Below are 24243 nucleotides of genomic sequence, written 5' to 3'. Positions count from 1 at the left end.
TGTGTCCTGAGGAAGCTCTGCAGGGAGGGGAGGCCTCAGACAGCTGCAGCATCCCCATTTGTAGAGGCAGAGGCTGGGGCTCGGAGCCGTGGGGGGAGGCTTTGACTCCTGGCCCACTCCCAAGCCTTGCCCATTCAGGCCTCTGAGCCCAGCTCAGCCCCTTCCCCTCCCAAGCAGAGCATGGCACCCAGGGCGATGGGGGGGCTTCGCAGGTGTGCACAGGCCTGCCAGGTCCTCGGAGCAGAGCTGCGGGTCACCAATGATATCAAAGGCACCCAGGCCCCATGACAACATGTGCAAGGGGACACCTGGAACTTCACCCCCACAGACCTCATGAGCAGGGCAGAGTCCTGGAAGTCGCGCCTCCCTTAGCTGTGTTGGGGAGGAAATCCAGACCAAGCATCCAGAGTGGGCACTAGGTACACCCAGTCCCCCCACCTGCCCATCATTTGGCCGTGTCCCCCTCCCCAGGCTGCACTGGAAAATGAACCTTAGGACAACTCAGCGCTCCCCAAAGAAGAGCCCAGCTTTCGTATGTTGGGATTCCACGCAGGAGGTCTTGTCTTAGGGCTCTGTGAGACCATGGGTTTGCCAAATCTCTGACTTAATAAACTAACCAAGGCACTGGCTGTGGCTAAGCTGTTGGTACCAGACTTTCCTCTCTCTTTCCCAAGAGTCATGGAGAAAGTTGGGGGAAAGGCGCTCCCACCTCCTACAGGATAAGGACCAAGTACCCCCTTAACCTAGTGTCCAGGGCCCTTCCCATCCCAGCCTCAGCTGAGTCCCCAGCCTCACCCCTACCCCTGCCCCCTCTGTCACCACAAGGCTCCACCTCTGATGTGACTCCTGTCCTCTGAAAGCTGGATGAGACCCCAGCGGGGGCTGAGTAAGGTCAGCCTCCCATGTAGAAGTGGAAAGGGGTCTCCTGGCCTAGGCACAGGGGGTGCTGGCCCGAGAAACAGGAAGGACCAAAGGGCACATCTCCAGGTCAGGGACAAAGGGACTGGAAGCTCAGAGACCAGGCCCTCAGCCAGGTCCCAGGGCTTAGACAGCCCAGTATGAGGGCCTCACCAGGAAAGGGGCTGGAAGCAAGGTGGCCGATTCTTGCCCTCATGTGTGTCTGTCCACAGGACCAGCCCCGATACAGAGGCGGTGCCAACGTTTGCTGAGCACCCGCCTCAGCAAACAATCCTGAGGGCTTTCTGCAAGTCCTCTCCTCGAGTCCTCCCAACGCCACATAGAGGTGACTGGTCTGCAGAGGAAGGCAGCCTGGAGAGGACAGCGCTGGCGCTGGTGGAGCTGGAGAACCGCAGGTGGGCAGGGAGGGTGTCCTCAGTCCTCATCACCCTCTGGCCCCCCTGCTGCCCCTCAGGGAGCGTGCCCCTTCCCCACGCCTAACAGGATGTCCCGGGCAGCCCTCACAGCAGACCCAACTTCAGCCACTTCCAGGGCCCCATCCCCGTGGTCCCCTGGGAGGTAGGCAGGGCTGCTTTCTTCAGGTGACAGACTGGTGGGAGAAGGGTCCAGACACCCCCACAGCTCCTGCAGGTCTGCCCTGCGGTCTGTGTCCCGAGCCTGGCTCCGGGCGGCACAGGGAAGGGGCAGATTTGCCTCCAGGAGCTCACAGCCCCTGACGGATGCCCTGCCGCTGCCCACTGATTTCCAGCTGCCTCCAGGAGGGGGGCAGCCTCTGGAGGTGGGAGAGGCTGCCAGACCTGGGGCTCTGGTCCTTGGGCAAGTCCTGGCCTGGCCTCTGGGAGAACTAGTGTCCCCACAGCCCAGCCGCCCTTCTGCGGGGTCACCTGCACCCATGTGCGCACACAGCAAAGATCTGGACATGCCCATGAGCCCCATCCGTAACACACTGGTATCTGCAGGTCCAGTCCCAGGTCCACACACACACACACACACACACACACACACACACTCACTCCTGAACACATCATGTGCACTCCTGGTGCCCACCCCCCCGCACAGCCATGTCCCTGCCACGGCAAGACCCGGCGGTCGGGTGGAGAATGGCCACAACCTCTCCGGACCCTCGTCGCTTCCCCGAGTGCACCCCTTCCCCTCAGTCCACAACAGGGCAGAGGCAGGGGCTCCCAGCAAAGGGAACACTCCTCCAGCAGGCATCCTGGGCCCCCTAGCAGCTCCCCAGGGCCCGGAAGGGGCGAGCCATTTCCTTGCAGGTTCTGGAAGTGGCTCCTCGGGTCTCCAGGTGGAAGCTGAGGACCTCACGGGTCCTGGAGCTGCAGACAGACGAGCCTAGATGAGTCTCTCCTCTGGTGGCACCTTGAGGACACTGTCCATCTCCAGCCGGGCCCCGGCCACCTCCTGCTGGCTGGGGCTGTAGGTGCCCTCTGACTGGCGGCGCTTTCTTGCTGCCATGATCCCTGAGAGGAGGCCCAAGAGGAGGAGGAGGAGGCAAGCGCAGGCCACAGGCACTGCCACCTCCAGCAGTGGGAACGGCAGCGGCAGCGGCAGCCCCTTCTGCAAGAGATGTGATGAGACGCCTGAGACCAGGGAGGCAGGGAGACCCCCAGGCCCTTCAGAGGAGAAGAGAAAAGCATCCCTGGGGCAGGCTTCCCTGGGAGGTAGTGAGAGACCTGGCCCCAGCAGTATGCAAGCAAGTGCCTGGGAGCCACCTATCAGAGCCACTGCAAAGGGATTCCTGCACAACCCAGGGGTTCTGGCCAGGAGGAGAGAACACACATTTGTTGAATGCCCAGTAGGAGCTCAGCACCAGGCATGGGATTTCAGGTAATTTCACGGGAGCGAGGATACCTCCTTGTGTGGGCACAGGAATCCTTGGTTTATTTTGTTCACCGTCATGGCCCAAAGCGCAGAGCAGAGCCTGCTGGGCCAGCACTTGACAAGTATCAGATGAGAAGACAGAGGCTTCACCCAGATTCCCCCAGGCACAGGACTAGTGGGTGTCGAGCCAGGACTGGTTCTCCTCTCTGCCGCCCATGCCAGGCCCATGCCAAGCTCATACCACCACCCTTCAGCCTCTGATTCCACCCGAAGGGCCTTCCTTCACCTGGCCAAGCCAGGCCTCGGTGCCCAGCCCTGCGGCCCACTGCTCTCAATAAACTCATCCAATCTGAAGTGATGAGGCTTGATCCCACCTGATCCCAAAGGGTGCTCTGGTCTTTTTAAGCATCTGTGGAGACCATGCTTAACCCCAAAGCAGGAGGCTTCTCAGGCAGTAGCAGGGAGCCTGTGCAGGGCATGAGCTGGGGCAGGGTGACCTGGCCCAGAATCCACCAGGGCCTGTCCCCACCCCCCAAAAGACCTCTCCACCTCTTCACAGCCACCCCAGATGCCCCATCAGAGATTCTACAGACCTGGAATTCTGAAGCCCCAGCCCTCCCTCTGTCCCATGAGACCGCTCAGCCCACTGTGACCTGGTCCCAAGTCTCAGCACCCAGCTCTGAAAAAGGTACCCAAGGCTGTAGAAAAAAGTTTGTCTCTGCTCTGAATGGGCCCTCCCCAGCCTCGAGCCCTGGGCACTTCTGGAGGACTGTAAAGCCACTTCCTCTCTGGGAGGAGGCGGGGTTAGGGGAGTCAGAGGCTGTAAAGTTCAACCTGAAAGGAAACATTCCCCAGAAGCAGGGGGGATTTTTGGGTTTATGACCTGGGCTGCCAGAAGCTAGTGGAGAACAAAGCTCCTCCGGAGGCTTCCTAGTGCCGCCCACTCTGGGCTCCCTCCGGCCTGGGCCTGCAAAGCCCGCCCTGCCCCTTGGTGGGGAGGGGGCAGAGGGAGGTTCAAGCTCAAGCCGCCCGCCCTTCTATTCCCGCCCCTCCCTCAGCTGGGCCTCCTGGGTCAGGGCTGCCTTCGCAGCAGTCAAGCCTCCTCTGACTCAGAATCCTGGGCACCCCAAATCTTCCTACTCTAGGATCCTGACTCAGAAATCATGGGGGATTTCAGGCTCCTGTACCACCAACCTAAATACCAGGATTCCAAAGTCTTGTGGGCTCTGAATCCTGATCCAGATTGGACTTGGCAAAGCCCAACTGTTTCGCTGCAGTCCCCAGAGGGATGGTGAGGGCCCCCAGGCTCTCCTGGAGTGAAAATATCTCCGGGGGCGGGGGTGTAGACGGGACCTGAGTCTCCTTTCCCTGCTACTCCCACCCCACCCCTGGGCTGGTCTAGGAACAGCTCCACAGGCGCTACCCTCTCCCCGCACCCCACCCCACCCCACCCCAACATCATTTCACTAACGTCCAAAACAGGGTACCCACCCATTCTGGCATCACTCACCACCACTTCGCAGAACTGGCCTGAGAACCTTGTACTGCAGATACATTCATACACCCCACCAGCTGCCCGGCAGGTGCCCCCATTCAAGCAGGGGTTGGCTTCACAGGGGATCTGACACCTGGGAGGCAGGGGAGAGGGTGGGGCTGAGAAAGCTGCTCCCTCCCATGCTGCCTCTTGCTCCCCCAGCTCCTTAACCTCCTCAGATCCTCCCCCATCCCCAATCCACCCCCCCACCCCCCAACAGGCATCAAAGCTCATTCATCCACTGTCCCCAGCACGACCTCTGCCTGGCTGGGCTCTGCCAGGTGATCGAAGCTGAATGTAACCTCCATCACCCACCACGCCCCTTCACCCCAGCATTCATGACTGAGAATTACTCTCACGCCATCAGAAGCCCAGGAGAGCCTGTGTACAGGCAGGCAGCTGCCCAGGGACGCTGATGCCATCTGTCTGCAGTGGGCCCAGAACTTGCATTTTTATAGCCTCCCCTGGCGGACCTTATGCAGGTGGGCTCTGAACACCACCAGGCAACCACTTCCCAGCAGGTGTCTGCATAACAGAGGATGGTCTTGGAAGCCCCAGAAGGAAAGAACTCAAGTGGCAGAGGTGGGCTGTCTAGCACGGTGACGACAGTGAGGGCTGAAAAGGTGAGCAAGGATCCACACCCCACTTCACCTGCCCTGGGAAGAGGGGATCCAGAAACCCGCTCTGCCCAGCTTTCTACACTCACCAGCCCACTTCCCACACCCACCTCTGGCCGGCAAAACTCTCCTGGCAGCTGCAGTTGGCACCCTGGGGCCCACCCTCACACGGGGCGCCACTGAGGCAGGTGATGTTCGGGCTGCACTCCTCTGGCAGGACAGGCAACCTGAGCAGAAAGCACAGAGGCTGCACTGGGGGCTGGACACCTGGGAAGGACCTGGCCACCCCCATGCACTATGGGTCACTCAGGGGACCAGAGGCCACCTGAGCCTCTGCATCATCACCCAGGGAGTTCAGAGCCACCTCTTAGAGACCCTGCTGTCAGTCTTGGGAGTGGTGTCTGGGGTGAAAGGAGTGGAGCACAGGCCACCTGTTGCTCTAGCCCCACCCCCAATAATGTGTGCAACCTCTAGACCCCCCCCCCCCCGAACTCATGGGGCTTTTCAGAGGCTCAGAGTCTTCTGAGGAGCCGATGAAGTGTAAGGCTCTCCTGGGGCAAGAGCATCCTCCTAGACATAGAGCCTCTGCCAGACGCCCTCCATAAGCTTGGTTGCAAAAGGAGTGGGGAGTCGTAGCCAGACTGAATAAGGGAAGGGGCCAGGACCAGCTCACTCCGCCCCGTCCCTCGGGCCTGATGGGGGTGGCCATCTGTGGTGAGCAGCTCCGCTGGAAAGCCTCTAGGTTTTCCTCCTACACTAGCTCTGGGTTCCCTGCTGCCACTCCCACCCCCCCACCCCCAGACCACAGCGTGGCTTATCTCAAATTCAAATTTCCCCGGGCGACCTGAATGTTATCTGGCAACTCTAGGAGGCTGCTGTCCCCAAGTCACAGATAAGGGCTTGGTGGCTCAGAGAAGGGATGTGGCTGGCCCGCGGAGCCAGCGCATCCGCAGCTGGCCTCCAGACTAGCCTGCCCCGCCCACCGGCCGCGGGCGCCTCCTCTCCTGTCCCCACCCCTGTGGCAGCCGCCAGGACCCTGGGTCCCAGGACGCCTCGGCGCACCTGCAGCGCGGGCCGGCGAAGCCGGGCGGGCAGCGGCACTCGAAGCGGCCGTCGGGGCGCGCGTGGCAGCGGCCCCGGGCGCAAGGCGCCGAGCGACACGGGTCGGCGCGCGCCTCGCAGCGTGGGCCCTCCCAGCCTGGGCCACAGGCGCAGGCGACTGCGTCGAAGAGGTCGCGGCAGGCGCCGCCGTGCAGGCAGGGCGACGGAACACACACGGGCGCGCCTCGGCAGCCGAGGAGCGGGGCCGGCGCCCCGGGCCAGGCTGAGAAGGGCTCCCGAGAGCCGGGGGCCGCGCCGGGCCGCGGGCGCGCCAGGGGCAGCGGGAGGCCGCCGAGCGCCACGCGACCCAGGCAGCCGGTGAAGTTCTCCGCCAACAGGACGCGCGCGGCGCCTGGGCCTCGCAGGAAGTCCAAGTCGCCGGCCAGGCCGCGCAGCGCCACAGGCGTCGCCGCGCCGTCCAGCCACAGCAGCCAGCGCGACGCGGCGGCCTCCGGGCGCTCCATGGCCAGGCGCACGCGGTGCCAGGCGCCGTCCGCCACGCGCGGCCCGGGCGCCGGCAGCACCGCACCTAGCAGGCTGGGGCCGCTGCGCACGCCGGCCGCCAGTGAGCCGTTGCGCACCGCCAGCCAGATGGTGGCAGGGGCGTCCTCGGCGCGCAGCAGCCCGGCCTCGGGGTCACGCGTTCGGAAGGCCAGTGACAGGCCGCTGAGAGCGCGCCCCGACGACGCGTTGTGCCCACTGAATTCAGCTGGGGGGCCCTCGCGGAACGTGGCCTCGGCCACACCTGCAGGGAGACAGAGCGTCGGGGGATGCCCTACAGGCGCCCACGCCCAACCCAGGCACACCGCGGTGACGTGCAGACATTGTCTGCCACGCCCCCGCCCCCCGGGAGGGGCACACCCACCCACCCATCATCTAATCCCAGAAACTCTTCCCCCAACTTCCCACTTCCAGAGAAGCAGCTCCAGGCTGGGGAGACCTCCCTCACCGTGCCCCCACCCTCATCCCTGTACTCTAGGTCACACACCAGGTCATAAGAGCCCCCTGAAAAATCTGCCTCCTTCCCTTCTCCATGAAGTTGCCCTGTCATCACTGAGGCTCAGTCTTCACTGCAATCATTTTAATAAAATCCAGTCACCTTTTTAAATCACCCCCTTCCTGCTGGCCCTCCCACGGCTCCCCACTGTCCTTGGGGAAGAGCCCCATGCTGCCTGGCCTAGCATTCAAAGACCCTAGCAATCCACCTGTACTTGTATTTCAGCTCTTATAAACCTCAGGGCCTTTACACATGCTTTCCCCCCACTTCCTGAAATGTCCTTCCTTACGCCTGGTCAGAGTTTTATCTGCCCTTGAAAATGTTGCAAGTGCTCTCTTCCTCCAGAAAGACTGTCCCGTATACAGTAGCTCAACCATACCGGGCCAGCGCTCTTGGGATCCTGGTCTATTGTCTCTGACCCCTGAGGGACAGGGTGGGATCTAACCCAGCTTGGGTGTCCATGTGGGCCACCCAGGGCACACACTCACAGACAAAGCCATCAGGGACCTCCTCGCAGGTGGCAGGCGGGAGACAGGGCTGTCCAGGACACCACAGCTGTTGGGCACACGTGGGCCCTGTGAAGTTGGCAGGGCAGGTGCAATGGAAGTCATTCCAGGTGACGAGGCAAGTCCCACCATTGAGACAGGGGTCAGGCTGCAGGAAGACCAAGGCAGGTTACCTCTTCACCAACAAATAGAGAAGTTACTGTCATCCCCATTTTACAGAAGAGAAAACAGGCTCAGAGATGAAAACCCCCTTGCCTGAGTCACCTAGCCAGTAGAATAGAAATAGAGGCAGCAGAATTCCCACCCAGACTATCCCAATCCCAGGACTGGTCTTTGTTCATGAGCCTGGGTGTCCCTGTCCCCAAGCGGCTCCTGCAGAAAGGCTCAGGCAGCCTTCTGCCTGGATCAGGGTGTCTGTCTCAGATCAGAACTGAGAAGAGAGGCATGGGGACTACCAGAGGCCAAGAGCAGCTGGCCAGAGAGGAGATTAAAAGTGAACCCTGCTCTCTCTCTCCAGCAGTGGAACCCCGGGCAGGTGCTCCACCTTCTCGTGCTGTCCTGCCCAGGACAAGGACAGGCTAACCCCCAGAGATGCTGCAGGAAAGGACCCATACCCTTCCCCCTGGCACTCACACTGCAAGTATCCTCGGAGACGCAGCCCATAGTGAGATTCCAGGACTGCCTGCTGCCCGGGGCACTGGGCTGGCTGGAGTTCCCCAGCAGCGGTGGAAAGAAGGGGAGGTGAAGGCCGTTGAGCCGCAGGTCTTGGATGCAGCCTCGGAAGGGCCCACCCCAGGGCTGGGCATCAGCAGGGAGGAGCCTCCCACCCACATGCACCTGCTGCCCCAAGCTCTGCAGGTGGTCAGGCCCAAAGCTGAGCATCACCAGGTGGCGGAGCCCATCATCCCAGCGCCCTGGGAGCAGCAGCGCGGGACTGCCCAACACCTCGGCCCGGATCTGGCCCTCGCTCAGGAACACCGTCAGGCCAGCTGCTGAGTCGTTGGCAAACTGGAGCAGAAGGCCAGCAGGTTCCCGAGTGCGGAGGAGGAAGGACACAGTGAGGTTGGGGCCTGGCAGCTGGTTGAGCAGGAAGGAAGCAGAGCTCAGGGTGCCCCCCAAGCCAAAGGTGGCAGCAGGAACCTCTGCAGGGAGAAAGGGTGCTGGGCGTGAGGCCTGCGGGCTGGGGGAAGGTGCAGCCCTTGCCCTGGGCCCACCTGGCCCGTTCCTCACCATCAGCACATGTGGGACCGCTATAGGGCCGGGGGCAGTCACAAAGGAAATGAGTCCACAGGTCCACGCAGGCCCCTCCGTGGGCACACGGCGGAGGTTGACACTGCTCCTGGCGCCCACAGCCCAGAAGGACATTCTCGCCGAGATCCTCAGGCAGCAGGAGGTGGCCGTCCACGTGGACATCCTGGAGGCAGCCTGCAAAGGCCCCGCCACCCAGCTGGCTGGAGCAGAACCCAGCAGGCATCGGGGCCTGGGAAGCCAGAGGAGGCAGGGCCACAGGACTGGAGGCCATACACAGGCGGGCAGGGCAGCCTTCGTGCCAGAGCCGCAGCTCCAGGACCCCTAGGCGGAGTGCCACCTCCACTTGGTGCCAGTAGCCGTCATTTAGGGCCATGTCCAGCAGCCTCAGGACAAGCACATTGTTGCCACGGCTCCTGAGTGTGGCCTGAAGCATGGCCCCCACCAGTGCCAGCTCCAAGCTGTCCTGAGTATCCGAGCAAGTGGCCAAGGGACCAGAAGGTACTGTGGTACGAAACCTCAGTGCCAGACCCAAGGGACCACCAGCTGGCACCACAGCCCGGACAGGGTTCCCAGCCACCACGGAGAAGGTGGTATTCTGGCCACACAAAGGTCCATGGGTACCAGGTGGGCAGTGGCAGGTGTAACTGTGGACCCCTGACTTGAAGGTGGGGATGCAGGTGGCAGCCAGCGGGCAAGTGTGGCCCTGGCACCCGGTGAGCTGCACGGAACAGTCATGCCCACCCCAGGTCTCTGGGCACCAGCAGATGTAGCCGGCCACCGTGTCTTCGCAGGTGCCACCGTGGAGGCAAGGCTCTGACAGGCATTCGTTCACATCCTCCTGACATGTCGGGCCTTCAGGAGAGACCAGGCCAAGGCTGAGCACCCCAGGCCAGAACCACGGTCCTGACCCAGAGCCTACCTGCCTCAGCACAGGGACCAGTTTCTATCAGCCAAACCCGTTCCCAGTTCCCAAAGGATTTCTCACGGTCCCCCAAAGTCCCTGGACACTAGATTCCAAGATGCTCTTTCCTTTACCACACCTGGTGCGTCTCCAGGCCCTGTGGATTCAATCCCCTAAACACCCTCCGATCTCCCCTTCCCACCTCACAAGCTCTCCAGGGCATGTCTAGTGTCTGCTAGTTCTCCAGCCTTTAGAACCCGCTCCACCATCCATCTCTAAAAGCAGCCAGAGATCTATTTCTAAGGTGTGACCTGGCCAGGTTCCTCCATTGATTAAGGTCCAGGCTCTCACCCTGGCATTTGAGATCCAGAGGCTGGGCTCTACCAGGCATGCAAGTCTCAACCCTGCTCCCTACAACCCTCCAGCTGCCTCTTCCTCCAGGCATTCCCTAGAAAGTCCTGCCTCTGGGGCTTTGCTCTCACTGCCCCCTCTCATTCTCCCTAACCCCACCTTTCAAACCCCTACTCATCCTACAAAACCCAGATTCAAACACCCAGTCCCCTAGGAGGCTTTCTCTGACTCCCAACCCCAAGCTACTGTGTCACTCCCAACTCTTTTTGCCCATTCCCAGGCACAGCTCTCCAGAACCCTGTATTGAAAATATCTGTTTACTCAGCTGAGATCTCCTGCAGGGGCCTGGCTATGTCACCAGTGCCCAGCAGAGGACCTGGCATGACCTTTGTGGACAGAACAGTGAAATGGAGGATGCATCTATGGCGCTCGAGTAGCTCCTGGCTCTAAGCCCTCTGTCCCTCTGCTCTATGGCCCCCACCCTGGGTGTGAAAGGGCCACCTCGCGCTCCCCTTCAGGAGCTTCCATGCCAGGTGCTCTGGCCCCAGCGTGGGTCAAAAGGCCACAGCCCAGCCCCAGCTCAGCCAGAGTCTCCACAAAATCACCAAGGCCAGCCCTGCCCGCACCCATGTCTCCTAGCCAGAAGAACCCAAGCCCTCAGAATCCTCCAGGATTTGAATCTTGGCCCTAATCAGCCCACAAACACCATGGCCTCCTCCTGAGGACAGCCAGCCCCACCTCCCCCTGCCCAAGGCTGAGCCCCGCATACCTGCCAGGAGCCACAACACCCCCAGGAAGGTCCGCAGAGCCCACAGCCCCATCGCATGTCCCCACAGATGGGTGGAGAGTGGTGGGCAGGCGCCGAGGCTGGGGAGCGGAGCTCCCCGCCTGGCCTGGCCGCCTCCTTCAGAGCCAGCTCAAGAATGCCAGGCACTGACCTCCCCCACACCCAGCACAACCCAAAGGGAGGATGGGGGTGGACAGCGGCAAGGATCCCAGCCCCACGGCTGGGGTTCCCCTCCCAGTCCCTGAACTCCAAGGTCTGACCTCCCTGCTACCCATCAGCTGAGCTCAGCTTGGGGAGGAGCTGGGCTCCCGCTGACACTGGTGAACCTGGGTGGGGAGGGGGTTGCCACCCCCTCTCTAAAGCCTCTGTCACTTCATCTGTAAGATGGGGACTTAGCTTATCTCATGGGGCAGTGGTGAGAAGAAAAACAATGCAGAAAATGCCTTCTGAGGCAGGACATGCTGCTGCAGGCCCACTGTGTGGGGGCCACTGCTTCTGGGACAGGACTCGGGGAACCTCAGCCCGTGGGGGCAGTAGATGGGCTCTCAGGGTGCCCGGGGAGGTTGGCCACCCAGGAGTGGGACGCTGAGCCCCAGCCTCTTTGGGCAGGTGAGGGGGTGAGGGACAGAGATCACCACCTCCTTCCCCAGGGCCGGGAGCCTGTGCCCAGGAACCGTGCCAGGGAGAGGAGGCCGCCTGCCCGAGCAGGAATGCGGGCGGGTGTGGGGGGAAGCGTCACAGGCATTCCAGAGGGGACAGGGACACTCAGTGAGTGCGTGAGGAGTTCCTCGGGTTCACCAGTGTCTAGAGAAAGATGTCTGCGTGTCTGGCACCTGCTGTGCCCAAGGCAGGGAGAGGCTTTCTGCAGAGCCAACTCCTGCCCAACAGGCCCCAGCTCCCCAAAGAGCATGCTCATCCTTCTCTAGATACTGCTCCCAGATCTCATGATGCTCCCCACCTGCCACCACACCTACACCCACACCAGCCACTTTGCCTCCCCTGTCCCAGCTGAACCACCCCATCCCTCCTGCAGGCCCCTAGGCCTCTGCTCAGCCCTTTTATGTCACGTGTCTGGGACACTTCACACTTTCTCCTGGACAACCTTGGCCAGCTGGCAAGATAACACCCCTGACCCCCAGTTCCAGGCGCCTCTCCTGGGCCCCAGGCCCCAGACCTCCCTGCGGGTGCTCCACAGGCACTCCACATGGACAAGGCTAAACTCGTCATTCTCTGCCCAGCATCACCCAGGGCAGAAACGCAGCCGGCATCCCTGACCCCTCCCACTCCCACCTGGAATAGCCCTCAGGACTGGAGAGTGTCCCACGCAAATACTTCTCAACCTCCACTCCCACCTCCGAAACCCAGGTTCCAGCTCAGCCCTCTCATCTGTTACCTCGGCCACCACATCCACCTTGTCCCCCATCGATCCAGCCTGCACACATCAGCCAGAAGGAACCTTCTCGCCCCAGGCCCTCTAACTCTGACTTTGCCCTGCCCCAGTGCCCACCCCACCCCAGACACCTGTGTAGCCATCTGGACAGTGGCATTGGAAGCTGTTGGGCAGGTCCTGGCAGAGGCCTCCGCTGAGGCACGGCCGTGAGGCACACTCGTCCACGTCCACGCTGCAGTCATCCCCTGCAAGAAGCCCAGCTGTGGTTCCCACCCTCTCCCTCAGAGCCAGACTGGAACTGGAGAGCCCATTTCAATAGCTATGGAGACTGAGGCCAGAGAGGAGTTTGAACCCAACCCTGGCATCCCTCCCATGCATCTGGATGCTACAGACGTGCTTCCCTGGAAGTGGGTGGACTCACCCTCAAAGCCCAGAGGGCAGCGGCACAGGAAGCCAGCAGCATAGCGGAAGCTGAAGGCACCTGGGAAGGCAGCCTGGATGCCCCCATAGAGGGTCGGGTCAGAGCGCTGCAGGCACTGGCCCCCATGCTGGCAGGGGCCCGATGCACACTCGTCCTCGTCCACCTCGCACCACTCGCCGCTGTATCCTGGGGACACACATACACCCGCGCACGGGGATCAAGGCACAGGCGGTCATCAGGCAGCACCCCTCCACTGCGCCAGGCCAGCCCAGGACCAGGCTCAGACAACAGCTCCGAATATGGTCACTGATATTCTGAGGAGGGACACATTGAGAAGAGTAGGAATGACCAGGGCAGCCTTTGTCACCAGCAGCATCAAGTCACTATTGTTACCAGTATCAGGGGGCACTTTGCACGTGCTGGACCTTGTGCCAAGGCTCCATGGATGTTACACCTTTAATCTCCTCACAACAGCCTGGGAGCAAGTGCTATGATTAGCCCACTTTGCAGATCAGGAAACTGAGGCGCAAAGAAGGTTACCACCGCAACGCACACACTGCCTCGCCCACTGAGAGCGCGTGCGCACAAGCCCATACCACCCGGTAGCCCCCCACCCCCAGCGCGCACGCGCACACACACCTGGCCAGCAAAGGCAGCGGAAGCTTCCCAGGCCCTCCAGGCAGGACGCGTTGTGTGCGCAAGGTGACGATGCGCACTCCAGCACCTCCTGCTCACAGCGCGTGCCCTCAAAGCCCGTGTCCGTGCAGTCACACTGGAACCTGTGGCCGGCGGCGAGGGCGGGAGGAGTTGAGGGGCGAGCCGGACCCCCAGCCCCTCCCTTGCCTCCACTGTGCCATCCCCCTCCCCACAGGCCCACCACGCAGTCTCCCGTCTGAAGGTACCCGGGCGCCCGCTCACCCGTTGACCAGGTCGTGGCACACGCCCCCGTGCGCACAGGGCTGGCTCTGGCACTCGTCCAGGTCCAGCTGGCAGCTGGCGCCCCCGTAGCCTGGCGCGCACACACAGCGGTAGGAGCCCACGCCGTCCAGGCACGAGCCCCCGTGCAGGCAGGGCGCCGAGGCGCACTCGTCCACCTCTGACTCGCAGGTCACGCCTGAACAGGGCCCGAGACAGACGGAGAGATGGACGCCCAGAGGGAGAGCGAAAGAGCCCGAGCCAGGCTGACCCAAAACCCGCTCCAGACAGTGACCAGCAGAGGAATGTCAGGATCCAGAGAAGAAATCGGTCGGTCTGTTCATCCAGAGCAGGTGTTTCTTGCGCCCGCAACGGCAGTGGGGTTAAAACAACACAGACATCCCTGCCCCCTTGAACTCACAGCAGTCTAGCCCAGGAGACGGGGTTAGGTCAATATTGCATAAGTGGGGACCGATTTTTAATTTTGATAGGCTCAACAGTGCCAACGAGGTGGATCTTGTAAAAGCAAGAGCCAGGCTCTTGGCCAGGGGAATTGGGAGTCAGGGAAGTTTCTTGGAAGAGGAGCCTTTTGAAGAAGGAGGGGGCATTCACTAGACTAGGATAGGGGCCTGTTGGAGCAGTTAGAGGCCAGAGAGACAATCGGTCAAGACTTGCTTGGGGCAGGGGCCTCATGGAGGGTCAGAAGCCAAGGGGAGAGCAGAGGGGAGGGGTGGGCTGGGGTCTGGCCTTGGGGGGCCAAGTAACACAATCTGAGCTTATATCCTACCAGTTTTCACACCATCCTATCTGCATTTTAGAAGCCCCGCTCTAAAAAAAAAAAAAAAAAAAAAAAAAAAAAGAAGCAGCCCCGCTCTGCTGGCTTTCTGCAGAGAGTGCAAATATGGACCCCAGGCAGGAGGGACACAGCCTGGTGGGAGATGCTGGAGCAGGTAACCAACTCCTTCAGGTTTTCCCTGCACTGTTTTTTGTTTGTTTGTTTTGTCTTTTTGTCTTTTCTAGGGCTGCACCCACGCCATATGGAGGTTCCCAGACTAGAGGGTCTCATTGGAGCTGTAGCTGCCGGCCCACGCAACAGCGACAGCAACGCCAGATCCGAGCCACGTCTGCAACCTACACCACAGCTCACAGCAACGCCAGATCCATAACCCACTGAGCAAGGCCAGGGATCAAACCTGCAACCTCATTGTTCCTAGTCGGATTTGTTAACCACCGAGCCACTGAGCCACGACGGGAACTCCCTGTTTTGTTTTTAAAACTGAAAGTCCTGTATCCTGGGAACCCCCCTCAGTCCTGGACAAAACCAAGAGGGTTGGGAGGCTCTCGGGGGGGCGGGGGGGGGGGCCTGTGGAGATGAAAGGAGATGGAGGATCTCAGCATTTGGACTTGGGCCTGCCCAAGTCCATGGTGGAGGCCACATTCATTGTGCACTCCAGTGGCCCTGCCTCTGCCCCTACGTGGGATTGGTCATGGGAAGCCAGGGACGCAGCTGGCTCCAGCTGGAGCCCTCCCCCCTTCTCAGCCCAATGAGCACAAAACATGGCCCCTCCTTCCTGTGACCCAGCCCCACTCCCACCCTCTGTGCCAGGGGGAGCCAGGCCCAGGGCTCCTGGAATCCCAGCCTCCCCCGCCTGGCTCAGAACGGAGGGAGGAGGAAATGAATCACAGCAGACGCTCCCCCTGGCTCACACATCCACAACTCACTCAGAACGCCTTACCCAAAGCGTCTGAGCACCACACATCCGGGTACACACACACCTGCTGGCGCCCACACACCGACATTTCCCACAAACACATTCAGGGGGCCCAGACACTGGGGATACTGACAGACACAGAGGCCCTTTATGTAACCTACTCACACATCACAGCTAATCTGTCCAGACACCTGAAATCTCAAATGATGAGAAAGGTGCACAGAACCCATTTTCAAAGTTCATTTTCATCTGTGTGCCAAGATCCGTCTCTCTACGCCTCATTTCCTGGAGCCCAGCCCGCAGTCTGCACCCCGTACTCTGAGGTGACCTCGCCCTGCCCTCTGCCCTCAGAGAGAGTCGTCTGAATTCAGGGTTGACTAGAACCTGCAGTGTCCACCCTGCAGGCTCCCAACTGCCCTAGACCTAGCCTCGCTCCCAGACCTGTCCCCAGCTGTGCCCTCCTTCCTGACTTCTAGGCAGTTGGCCCAGGATGCTCTCGCCTTGGATGGTGGTGGGGCAGGGACAGGACCCTACTGGGGAGGAGGGAACTCCGACCCCAAGACAGTGGACGCCCTTGGAGTGCGTCTTCATTACTGTTTGGAGCAAGATCAGCAAGCTCATCTAGGCTGGAGCTGTGAGGGCGCAGGGGGCACCCACTGGGGAGGGGCGCCCGTTACCACCCAAACCATACCAGGGGTGTTCACGCTCTAGAACCACTGGATTAGGCACCAAATGGTGTCTGCGCCACTGGCCGGTGGGTCTGTGAGTCAGTGCTAGAAATGCTGTCTAGACACGTCTGATTGAAGTCAAACCAGGCATAGCTGCACTCTAGTCCCAGAGATGCCTGGGGGTGTCTCCACCCCCAGCACCGCCTGAACCCTACAAGGGACTGACATAACATTTGTCCAGTGCCTGTTCTGTGCCAGGCACCCTGCCAGCGCTCACACACTCGCACGCTCATCCAGAGCTGCCAGATTAGCCGGAGAAGCATCGATTGCACAGCAAGGCCAAGAGCAGCCGTACCCTAGAGCTGCCAGGCTGCCTGGGGGTGTCTACACTACGGTCAGAGCTGAATACACAGTTTGACACTCTGAGCCCCTGATGGGATGGGCATTACATCTGCCTCCAGGGACAGCCTAGGCCATTACCTGCATAGCCGAGGGGGCAGTGGCACTCATAGCGATCAGCCAGGTTACGGCATGTGGCCCCGTGGTGGCAGGGCCGGGACGCACACTCATCAATGTCCAGCTCACAGTGTGGGCCCTGGAATCCAGGCACGCAGTAGCAGCGGAAGCCGTTGGGATCTGGATCCTGGGGCACACACAGAGCACCGTGGTGGCATGGCTGGCTGGCACAGCCCCGGGGCTCCGTGGGCCCGCAGGTGTAGCCACCACTCTCTGTAGCCTGGCATTCGGTCCCTGGAGCACACGGGTCTGAGGCACAGACCCCTGGAGTCTCCGACGGCACCGTTCCTGTGGAGAAAGGAAACTGGCTGGTGGCGGGAGTTGGGGGGTGGGGTGGAGGCAGGGACTTCCTGGACACTCCCCTGCCCAAATCCAGGCCCATCCACAGATCACAGATTTGGGGAGCAGCAGCGGTCTGTCCTACACAGGAGGATGGAGGGAGGGCCGGGGGTCTGCAAATGGGGTCCCAAGCAGCTGCACACCAGAACTGGGAGCGGTTTCAGAAGACCGTCCATGGCAGAGAAATAGGGCCTGGGATGCCCGGCTCCCCAGCAGGATTAGTGAACAGACAACCCTGTGAGCTTCAGGGTCTGTCCTCATGTTTCAGCCCCACCTGGGGAGGGGGTCCCCAGCCTGCTTCCTCCCAGGAGGGGGCCTCCTCCCATTGCCCACTCCACTGCTCCTGCTGGGGGTCTGGTAACTCCATCTCTGCATGAAACTGGAGCCGAAACTGGAGCTGGAGGACTTCAAAGGCCCCTCTCCGCAGTCCGCCCCTCCTCCCTCTCTGCCCTGCTGGCCTGGGAACCCCTCTGAGGATCCCTCACTGGCCGAGGTCACAGGGTACAGGGCAGGTATTGAGACCTGCCGGTGGAACTCCTGGCTCTGGCCACTGCGCTGGCCCCACAAAGCAGATCCTCTGTTAGAGAATCACCCCCTGATCTAGAGGCCGCCTCCCTCCCACCCTCCGTTCTTAAGCCCGTCAGTGTCATGCTGGTCTAAAAACTTTGAAGTCAAGCAGTCCTCGATTCAAATCCCAGCCTGGCCAACAAACTGTGAGACCTTGGGCAAGTCATTCCTCCTATGAGCCTCCCCGGTTTGAGTACCAGCCACGAGGTACTGAAGAACTGAAAGCCTCAGAGACAGTGGTCAAGTGCCCACTGGCGGTAGGAACGCAATAAGTCATGGGGGAGGGGGTGCCTCTGCAAGAAGGAGGCACCCCCTCCACCTGGGGCTCCGAGAGGCACCCCTCCCCCCCAAGGTTGTCATCCAGACACTAACCAGGCCCCGGAACAGCTTTGAGCCCTGCATCTCCCCTCCCCCACCTGGTGAAGACCCCCAGATAAGGCTCGGCAGCCTCTCAGGCGTCATCCACATTCCACCAGGCCAGGCTTTCCACCGGCCAGCCCCCACCCTCACCAGCCAGGCCCAAGCCAGATGGGGGACAGGGAGGCAGAGATACTGACTCGTGGACACAGGGAGGGAACAGCCATCAGCCACCCACCCCCAGCTCCCAAAGCATCTGGTACAGCTCACTCTCCCCAGATGCCCACTGAGAGGGAGTGGGGGGCAGGCAGCCACCCAGGGCCAGGCATATGGCAAGAGGGGCAGAGGGTCTGAAACGCCTTCTGGGGTTCTGGGGTCCACAGATGACCTTCTGGGGCTCTGGGGTCCACAGACCCTCTCTGCCCATAGTTCCCCTCCCCAAAGCCTGGTCACACGGGCCTCTCTGAGGGGCTTATGGGTAGCTTGTCTTTCTTTTTCCTACCCTGAGCCACAGTGGCTGATCACTATAGAGTGTGGTCTCCCAGGGTAGATGGTCTGATGGCAGGGGAAGATGCTCTGATGGGGGTGGGAGGATAGTCTGATGGAGTAGGAAGATGCCGTTATGGGGGAAGATGCTCTGATGGGGGGAAGATGCTCTGATGGGGGGAAGATGCTGTGATGGGGGGAAGATGCTGTGATGGGGGGAGGATGCTGTGATGGGGGGAGGATGCTGTGATGGGGGGAGGATGCTGTGATGGGAGGAGGATGCTGTGATGGGGGGTGGATGCTGTGATGGGGAAAGGATGCTGTGATGGGGAAAGATGCTGTAATGGGGGAAGATGCTGTGATGGGGGGAGGATGGTCTGATAAGGGTGGGAAGCTACTGTGATAAGGGTGGGAGGATGGTCTGGGGGGGATGGGAGGATGGTCTTTTGGGGGTGGGAAGGTGCTGTGATGGGGGGAGGATGCTGTGATGGGGGAGGATGCTGTGATGGGGGAGGATGCTGTGATGGGGGGAGGATGCTGTGATGGGGGGAGGATGCTGTGACTGGGGGGAGGATGCAGTGGTGGGGGTAAGATGCTCTGATGGGGGGGAAGATACTCTGGTGGGGTGGGAGGTTGATCAGGCTCCCTCAGGAAAGGACACAGGTTTAGACATCAGATCTGGCTGGTTCTGGATGAACAGTGCCCACCTTGTGGGTGTTGTAAGGAGCCACCAAGGGGACATGAGTGAAATCCTGGCACCAGTGAGCCTGCAGTGAGGGCTCTGGCCATTAAGGTCAGGGTCCCTTGACCCGCACACTCAGGAGGCACAGCACAGTAATCACGTCTCCTGCTGAGGGGCCTTGGCTGTGGGTGCTGGGCCTGACAAGGCACCACCCTTCATCTGTGTGACACAAGGGACTCCACCCCAGTCTGGAGCTCTGTCCCCAGTTCAGAGCCCTCCACTTTCGAGCAGGCTGGGGAGACAGTGCCTTGGGGGACCGGGAAGGTGTTCATCACAGTGAGAGCAGGTGGGCTGTGACCCCATATGACAGAGCCCTGGGGACAGCGCCCAGCCCCACGGGAGGAAGGAGTTCCTGCCGACAGCGGCAGGGGAGCGGTTCGTCCCACGAGGCATGCAGTGCGCCAGAAGCCTGCTCGCGAGGGCCAGCGCATCTCCCTGTCATCTGTCTGCACATCCGCCTAAGAAGGTGGAAAGGGCTTTTTCCCTTTTTTTAACTTGAGCAAAGTGAGGCTCCGAGATGAAGCGACTTCACGGTCCCCCAGGAAGGGCTGGAACCCAAACCCAGGTCTCACTGTTCCACAGCCTCCAGAATTACCCCAGAGCCTAAGAATTCAGATTCCTGGGCCCCCCCTGCAGACCCAGAGATCCAGAACCGCTGGGCCTCGAGTCCAAAAATCTGCATTGCCACGTGCGCCCTGGGGGTTCCTTTGCACGTTGAGGCCTAGAAAGGAACGCAGATCTCGGGCTCTCTGCCTCCCAGGAGCGAGCCCAGGAGGCCAGGCTAGCCCGGGGCAGAGCGGAGAAGTAAGGATGGCGGGACAGGGGCGGGGCCTTCTGGGCCAGGCTGGAGGGGCGTGGCCTGTTGCCAGGGTGACGAGGGGCCTGTGCTTATCTTTACAAATCCCTCCTGACCTCTCAGGCTGCCTGGGACGACCTGGCAAGGGAGGGATTAACCGACCACCGCCCCCCCCCGACCCCACCCCCACCCCCACCCCGCCCCGGACCTGCTGCCCTGCCTTGGGGAAGGCCCAGAACCCGTCTCTAGGAAGGGAATTTTCTCCATGGAAAGGACAGGAGTTTCACAACAGCGGCCATTTAGTGCACATTCTGTGCTCTGGGCCACGCTACACCTCCTGCATCTATTATTACGTTATTGTATTTGATTCAAAGTGGAAAAGGTGGGTGCAAATTAAGAAAGTTTCTGCTTTTTTAACTCAGAGAGGTTAATAAACTTGCCTAGGGTCATCCCTCAGAAAATGAAGAGGCAGATCGATTCCGGACTTCTGAGAAGCCCACATCTCCCAATGCATGTGAAATTCTGCAAACTCTAAATTGCCACCCACCGATCGTCATTTTAGAGCATTCTAGCTCAGCCTATCCCAGGCACTGACAGAATCTCTGAAGGTTTGCCTGAGAGTGGAGGTTCCAGTATCAGCCTGGGCAGAATGTGTGGTCTTCCCTGTCTGTCCAGAACCCAGCTGCTAGCAATCCCAAGGTGCTTCAGGCCTCACTCGGTGCCTAGTAACTCCTACTCTGTGTGCACTTGTAACGGGCCTAGTGAGAACGGCCAACAACAAATGAGAAGTGTTTCCTGAGGGTGGGTTTTGTGAAGCTTCCCATCTTGACAAGGCGAAAAAGAGAATGTATCTAAGACGCCACCCAAGATCTCAGAAGATGTGCTTTTGGCCTAGAGAGAAAAAAAAAAATGTTCATCTAGTAGCACAAGGCCCCAAGCAAAGGACTGAATAATAGGGCAACTGAGGCAGAACCATTGGAAAAGGGCTAGCTTATTCTAATAAGGCAGGAAGGTTGGGAATAGTCTTTTACAAAAATGTTTGTCACCCGAGGTTAAAAGGCGTAATGTTGATAATGGCAGCGGTAGCAGCCACAGATCCTCTGTCTACACTTTGCCAGGCCTCAGTGACCCCACTGTTCCCAAACCATCGTCTCAGAGCACTGGTGCCACGGAGGCACGTCCGGAAATGGGGGCGAGACCAAGCAAATGGGGCTCTGGGCCTGCCACCACCGGACCGGCCACTTGTAACTATTTCACTTTTAACTATGAGTGGGTGTCCGGCTTCTGTCTAAAAATGTCCTTTGAAACGGGTGGCAGGAGGGTGGGGTGGGCAGGGGGGCTTGCCATGCCAAACCTAAGTTGGAGAACCACTGCATTTTCTTATTGAATTCTTGTAGCAACCCTTGGAGTGAGCTGGTTTGCTCTCTCTAGACAGAAGCACGGAGAAGAGATGTGACTTTACAGACTAGTCCCAGAGGGGACTGTGAAATCCTGCCCCTCTCCTCACCCTGCCCTGCCACACATAAGCTTTGTGACTCAGAGCAAGTTACTGACCCTCTCTGGGCCTCACTTTCCTTCTCTGTAGACTGGAGGTATCAGAGTCGACCTCAGAGCGCTGTTGTGAGAGTTAAATTTGCTCATGTTAGTTCAGCAGCACAGCGTCTGCCCCGTAGTGGCCGATGGTATTATTTATTCATTTGCCAACAAATTTTACTCAGGGCGAACACTGACTCTTCAACAGATCCCGATGTTGGGTGCTTGTGTGCAGTTCCCCACGCCCTGCCTCTGTCCCACAGGCTCCCACCCAGCTCGGGCTGGAGGAGGGGCCAGACTTGGGGCTGGACTCGCCACCCGTTTGTCATCCAGGCTCCCAGGGTGTGCGGGGAGCGGGAGGGATGTGAGAGCCTGATGTGCCCCATTGTGCTCTGAGATGCTTGGCGCTCTCCTAGCAACCAGCCGGCCTTTGCGGCCGAGAGGGCCTGAGGCGGAAGAGCCCCCACCCCCCCCTCAGGGCCTGGCGGGCTTGGCAGCAGAGCCTGGGGCCCAGGGCATCCAGAATCCCCAGCCCCTCTGGGATGGAGGCTACTTTTCAAGTGACACAATCCCCAGCGCCTCTCCTCCCGGCAGTCAGTACTTGGGTCCAGCATCCAGAAATGCTCAAGACTCCACCACTCCCACCAGCCCTCAGGGATCCGCAGAGAGGGGGCTCCCTGTGGGGGGAATCGCAGGGGGAAAGGCTGGCCCTGGGAGTCCCAGTGGGGCTGTGGGGGGGGCGGGAGTGTGTCTATCAGTGTCCGTCCGTTCCCTCCTGTAGCATCTACTTTGTGTTCAGGCTGCTGCAAGGTGCATGTGAATGTACGTCTGAGTAAGAATGCACACATGTGTGCAGGCACACGTCACGTACGTGTCATGTGTGTGCCCACAAGTGCATGCGTGGGGGGGGGGGTCTACGTGTACCCGTGGACACCTGTTCACTGGTCATGTGTCCCACACTGGTGTGCTGGCAGGTGTGTGTGTGTACACATGTGATTTGTGTGTGCACATGCATGTGTACTTTGAGTGATCTGTGCGTGTGCATTGTAGGGTAGGGGACAGGCACCAGCTCACATGCCCCTTGTGCAGAGAGCAGGCCCCCAGCTCCTCTCAGATCTGCCTCAGGAGCCCAGGCTGCAGGCCTGCGGAGAGCAGAGGGGACGAAGGCTGAGAGGCTGAGGAAGCACCAGGTGAGGGCCTGGGGGGGGGGTCGGCCCCACACCCTGGGAGTCTGAGGAGGCGGGGGCTCCCCCAGCCGTGGCGGAGCCCAGGCCATTTGCCTGCACAAGACGTCCCAGTCCTGGCCCCGTAGCTATAGTGACCAAGACAAAGCGTCCCTGGACCCCCCAGGAAGAATCCTAGGCCCGCGTGCAGGAATCCACTTGGACAAAAGCAAAAGCCTCTTGGTGAACAGGGCACGCTTCAGAAAGCCCTTTCAGCTTGGCCTGGGAACGCCGGGTGGGGGCAAGAGTGGACACACGTGTTCCCAGGTGCCCAGCCACCCCCCAGGGACCCCAGAGGCCCCCAGTGCAGGCAGGGCCATCTCACACATGGAGGGGATGCAGGCAGGCACCCAGCTCCCCTGGATCTCCTTCCCTCTTCTCCACCCCAGTCCCCTGGGCTGGGGTCTCCCGCCCCTACCCCAGGTCACGAGCAGTTCCACCCACTTGATAACTTCAACCCCACAAGTCACGCTGGGATACAGCCCACCGCACCCAGAGAGCCTCAGACACAACTCCTGGCACGGGCGGGACAGCCGTCCCACCTCACAACTTCCACGCACCTACGACCCACACCCCAGCCTGCACACAGCACACATCAGAGCTCCCCAAACGCTGACCTCACAGGCCGGGACACCCGAGCCCTAACACCCCCTCCCGTGCAGGGTACAGCACCCCTCCCGAGATGCACAGAGCCTGTTACCCGGACCATAGCTGGCCACCATCCCCCCACAAAGTCCCCCTCGACCACGCGGGTGCCAGCTGCCCCAGCAGCACTCCCCTCTGCACCCCGCAGTCGGCCGGGCACCCACACGGACAGCCCCCCAGGGTCCAGGGAGTCTGCTTTGGGGGCAGAGCCAGCCCCAGGGCCTCCAAGGCTCAGGCCCCAACTCACCGGTCAGGAGGGCGAGGGCAGGGGCCCAGAGCAGCAGCAGCAGCAGCAGCAGCAGCAGCGGGAGAGGGACTGGGGGCATGAGGTCCCGGGTCCCAGGCCTGGCCAGCGCCATGGCAGCGCTCTGCTTGGCTGGCGGCTGTGGGAACAGGCGGCCTGGCGGGCTCCACACCCCCTCTCCCTCCAACCAGCACTAATGCCGTGGACAGAGGCCCGGCCCCTCCCCCGGCCTCCCGCCTCCTCCCTGGCCCGGCCTCCCCCGCTGCTCCACCTGGAGCAGGGCTCCGGAGCAGGGGGCCAGCCACCCCTCTCCCCAAGGCCCCAGGGTTCCAGACTCCAGGTGAGGCCTCAGGGGTCCCTCCTGGGTCTGATGCTCTCTCAGGGGCCACCCCTCTCCCCCTCCTGAGCCCCCCCCCTTTGCCTCCCTCCTCTCAGGTCCTGCTGCCTCAGCCTCCTGAGAGACACTTCTGTTCCGAGGGGCTCTTCCTCTCCCCAGACGATGCCAGCGACTCCCAAGACCTCAGCGATCCCACGCTGCCCCCCACCCCTTCTTCTCTCGGGGGGCCCGGGCCTCCCTCCCAGACTTCCTCTCTGCCCCAAAGCCCCTCCCACTCAGCTTGCTCCCTCCCAGGGCAGCCCACCTGAAAAGGCATCCTTCCCCCCCATCCCGTCCCTCCCCGCACCTGCAGCTGACACCCCCCCCCCATGCCCCACCTTCAACCCACCGCCAGCTTCTAGCAGCTCTTCCTTCTCACTGTCCCTTGGTCCCACCACCCCCTTCCACTCCCTTGGGCCCCACATACTGCCACACACAGCCCCTCCCACCACAGCCCTCTAAACTTTTCTGTTTCTCTCCTGTGGCCTAGATCCCCCGCCTTTGCTGTTTACAA

At 60.9% G+C, this 24243-nt stretch overlaps 1 protein-coding gene across 1 annotated transcript; it reads right to left on the bottom strand.

Annotated features, from left to right (window-relative positions):
- Positions 1-91: 91 nt before the first annotated feature.
- Positions 92-23523, bottom strand: CRB2 (crumbs cell polarity complex component 2). The gene is made up of 13 exons (XM_047768355.1): positions 23357-23523; positions 16386-16709; positions 13529-13724; positions 13250-13389; positions 12611-12796; positions 12321-12434; positions 8740-9612; positions 8143-8651; positions 7492-7657; positions 5968-6751; positions 5016-5132; positions 4265-4382; positions 92-2490 (listed from the first exon to the last, which is right to left on the bottom strand). The coding sequence occupies exons 1-13, from the start codon at positions 23466-23468 to the stop codon at positions 2266-2268; spliced, it is 3864 nt and encodes a 1287-aa protein (XP_047624311.1). The 5' UTR covers positions 23469-23523; the 3' UTR covers positions 92-2265.
- Positions 23524-24243: the final 720 nt, after the last annotated feature.

This window comes from Phacochoerus africanus, chromosome 2 (genome assembly GCF_016906955.1).
Source record: "Phacochoerus africanus isolate WHEZ1 chromosome 2, ROS_Pafr_v1, whole genome shotgun sequence".
Lineage (NCBI taxonomy): Eukaryota > Metazoa > Chordata > Mammalia > Artiodactyla > Suidae > Phacochoerus > Phacochoerus africanus.
Note: the sequence above shows the minus strand (reverse complement) of the source record. Positions and strands in the feature narration are given on the sequence as shown.

Bases quoted from the DNA above. Each gene is read 5' to 3' on its own strand.
- CRB2 (XM_047768355.1), bottom strand. From the start codon at position 23,468: ATGGCGCTGGCCAGGCCTGGGACCCGGGACCTCATGCCCCCAGTCCCT. The intron at 12,797-13,249 runs GTGTGTGTGCGC...GTGTGTCCCCAG, and splicing joins CCGCTGCCTTTGCTGGCCAG to GATACAGCGGCGAGTGGTGC. The intron at 6,752-7,491 runs GTGAGTGTGTGC...GTCTCCCTGCAG, and splicing joins GGTCCCTGATGGCTTTGTCT to GTGTGGCCGAGGCCACGTTC.